Genomic DNA, 3,707 nt, shown 5'->3' with positions numbered 1-3,707 from the left:
ATCTGTCTCTGCATTATCCTTGCCCCAAAGGAGAGCCTAATTTCATTATCCATGAATCATCACCTCTGAGACTGTACCATCATTGTCAGAGAGCCGAACAGAACAAGAGGTCAGCTGGCTGAAGACTTGGGAAGAGGGAGAGGGCCCGGGGGCCAGGCCGAAGCCCAGGTCACTGGCAGCATCAACAAGTTGGAGAGTCCTGAAGCCAGAAGGGGGGGATTCCTGAATGGATAACTTAGATACTCTGACCCACCTGGACATATCTGATGCTGATCCCTTCAGTGTTAATACTGGATTTTGTTTTTTCCATCTTAAATTCGATTACCGTATCCTACCCACTGGAAAATATTAACCCACTTAATGAAGCTATTGGAATATTTGTACATCACAAATGCATATAAAAACATTAGGACATTTCATAGAGATGTTTTTACACGATTACTGCTATATTTGGACACTCAATTCTAGTGCTCAGGGCCTGTTCGTCTGGCTTTTTTTTTAAGTCAATATGCAGATATAAGTTTCAAAAATTACATTGTAAGTACATTTACTAGGGAAATGGACCAAATGGAATTCAAATTGGATGCACAGATCAGGAGATAGATGATGTAACTTACATTTATATCAGGACTGAAGATTAAAAGCTAAAATCTGTGTGAACCGCTGAGGTTTATATAGTCAACCACTGGAGGTCACTGCTGCTCCGCAGAAAGACAGCTTCCGGCCTGTTGGTCTACTTAGGTAGTTGACTTACCCAATGAAGTTGAAAAAAACATGGCTTAAATTCTTTGAAAAAATGTAATGTCAACATCCTGGAAAATACAAACTCATTTAAAAAGGAGTACATCTTGTAAAACTAGCGCTTAGAGGACTGTGGCGGTGGGACCATTAACTCTGTGTTGTGGTAGCTGTGTGTGTTCCTGAGGCTACTAAAATGAGGAAAAACCCAAACCAAAAATGAACGTCTCCCTGTAGTTTAAAGATATTGAGCTTGATTTCTTTTCTGTTCTGCAGCGCATTCAAAGTGCTGACTGAATTCCTTCTGCATTTTGGAGCCTCTGTTGCATTCATCAACAACAGGTCACGCTGTTGATTTTACCCGTCACTTTTGAGGGACATCAAATACTTCACACATACATTTGCTCTGAGAAATGGAATCTCATTTCTATTTCTCTAATATGCAATGAGTGTAAAAGATCGTGACATGTTGTCTGGGGGACAGGGTGGTGGACAGTGCTCTGGGGGACAGGGTGGTGGCAACCACTTTGAAGCAGGAGCACCTTCTTCACCAGTTAACTTGGTGAAATGTGTGGTGGGGAGCTAGTTATGATCTAACCTACAAGAAAGATGTTATTATTGTTCAGAAGATACTGGACACTGGAGACAACTCGTTCCCAAAGGGAGAAACATAACCTTTTATTTTGTGTTTTGCAATATCATGTCCTGAATCAAAATGCATGTTCTATTTAAGAGATTTATTTGGGTTCTTCTTATTTTAGGTACACAGGTAGTGAAAGTTAGGCATTATAAAATGATCGGCCCTCAAAATGTTGAGCATTCATTTAATCTTGTATTACATCTCACATACCAACTGACTTTGATTCTGAGAAACACTGTTTAATACATCAAGCACATTTTATATATCCTAGTAGCACCACAGCATTAAAAATTTGCAAGTATTCAAAAATATAACTATAAATATGTTTTGCCTAAGTATTTTTTATATTGATCACAAATGAGGCAGAAGATCATCAAAGAATAAAAATGGGGTTTTTCACTTGAACACTCTACTTAATTAATACAATCATCTTTAGTACAGTCAAAATGAGGCTAACCAAGGACCATCTCTTTTTTAGATTGAATGTGTATTTACTGCCAAGTGAAAAATATGAAATTACAACTTCAGTGACACACATCACAGTAGGCTCAGCTATTCAGATCATAGAACTGCAAGGAATGATCTGCATTATTAATCAATTGGGGATATGCCACTATTTTCCATTAATAAATGCATATTCACAATTATTCATGGACAAAGACTGTAGCAATGATACTTTTCTGAACTGGTATCTATTTAAAATTTTCATCGACACCAACATATCCATGAGAAACCCACTTTAAATGAGTCCCTATTTGCTTGATTGGTTATAAGACTATGATTTTTGTCATCGGGCTTCCTTACAATTATATTCCAGGGTAACTTGCCTAGTTTTTGCCTCTGAGCATATTTAAAGCCTTCAAACTATATCTTTTTAAATGTTGGTAAAAATAGCCATTCACTTTTTCCATTTTGCTGCAGTGATTGTTTTGAAAGAAAAGGACATGGTTAAAGGTGGCGAGCAAATTAAATGAAATAGCCTAATTGTTGCATTTCTGATCTTGTCTCCTGTAAGAGGTTCATGTTGAAGGATGAGGCACAAGGAAGGCTGAAGATGTTCTTCTAAAATCTTCAAGGACTGTGGTCAAACTTACTGAAACCCAGAGGCTATGATATTTGTGCTGCAGTCAATAAACTTTCACTGATGACATAAAAACATGCATGCAAGCCTGCAGCCTGCCAACAGGCTCTGTACAGAAGGGTACTGATGAATGAGTTCACAATACAGATGAACACAGGGACACTGTGATGTCAGCAATAGAGAAGCAAGAGACAATTGCCAAAAGGTTGCTCCCCGCCTCCCCTTAAGATTGATTTCATACATTTATTTAAGGTGTTATCAAAATCTCCCTTTTCAATGAGGCTGCTGGTGGAAAGTGTGTCTTGGAATGTGATCTCTTTAAGCATCTGAATGGAATGTCAGTCATTAGAGACTGTGTGTGCAGGGCACATAATAGAACACAGCAGGGCAGTCTGACAAATCCCAAACAGAAGAACAGGACAGAGCTAATGACTCTACTCACTGCATTGGGTCTTTGAAAGAGCTGGAAAGGGGAATTCTGGTAAGCTCCCAACCACATGCATATGTAGCAAGCTGCCTTCTCATTTGCAAGCCTCCTTTCTGAAAACTCTCTAATGTGAGGAGCAGGGGAAATCTGCCTCCTCACATTTGCCTCCCAGAGAGTTTATTGTATTGCTTTCTTTTCTTGAAATGTACATTGAAATGACAGCGAAGCCGTCCGTTTGATGTGACAGGGCTGGGCTCAGAGATAAGGTGTCTATTTTAAATCTCTGCATTTTTACCAAATCCTCACCATTATCATCACCTTGCAGCATTTTAACCCTTCAACCCTTTCCTCCTTGCTGGTCTTCAAACACTTCATGGTGTTGCTGTTACCCAGCACCACGTTTGGATTGTTTCCTAGCTTATTTTGTTTCTTTTTAAAAGCAGGCTTTGCTTTGAGTCTCGCTCTTAAATGTTCCTGTACCCTAGTCATCTAAAATTCGTCCAAGGGATCATGCACTTTTTCTTTGATTTGTCAATGAACTGCCGACCTTCTGGAACCGTGGATTTGGTCTTACCATCAGCAGGTGTGGGGCATTCCTCATGAAAGAAGTTTTCTCTTAAAACAAATGTGACATTAATGGAACCAATAAAGGGTCTTATACAATAGGCATTCTATTAAACCAGAGTGCAAGCTTCACATTGATCGTGGTGTTTAAATTTCAATGGCTTGATTATGTATGAGAGGAAAATGACCAGTATTATGAATGTACTAAAACTGACAGGGGAAGACCTTGCCAGCAAAGGGAGAGGGAGGGGGAGGGG

At 39.4% G+C, this 3,707-nt stretch overlaps 1 protein-coding gene across 1 annotated transcript in view; it reads right to left on the bottom strand.

The window, feature by feature from the left end:
* Window positions 1-45: 45 nt before the first annotated feature.
* Window positions 46-3,707, bottom strand: part of LRRTM3 (leucine rich repeat transmembrane neuronal 3) — a 6,293-nt gene continuing 2,631 nt past the window's right edge. Inside the window, exon 3 of the mRNA XM_045291675.1 lies at window positions 46-199. Within this exon, the coding sequence (XP_045147610.1) occupies window positions 46-199 (154 nt within the window). The remainder of the gene's footprint in view (window positions 200-3,707) is intronic.

The sequence above is a fragment of the Echinops telfairi genome, unplaced genomic scaffold, assembly GCF_000313985.2.
Source record: "Echinops telfairi isolate 266 unplaced genomic scaffold, ASM31398v2 ScPeMD7_70;HRSCAF=299, whole genome shotgun sequence".
In the NCBI taxonomy this organism is placed as follows: Eukaryota; Metazoa; Chordata; class Mammalia; order Afrosoricida; family Tenrecidae; genus Echinops; species Echinops telfairi.
The sequence above is the reverse complement of the archived record's forward strand: the minus strand, read 5'-3'. Positions and strand labels throughout refer to the sequence as shown.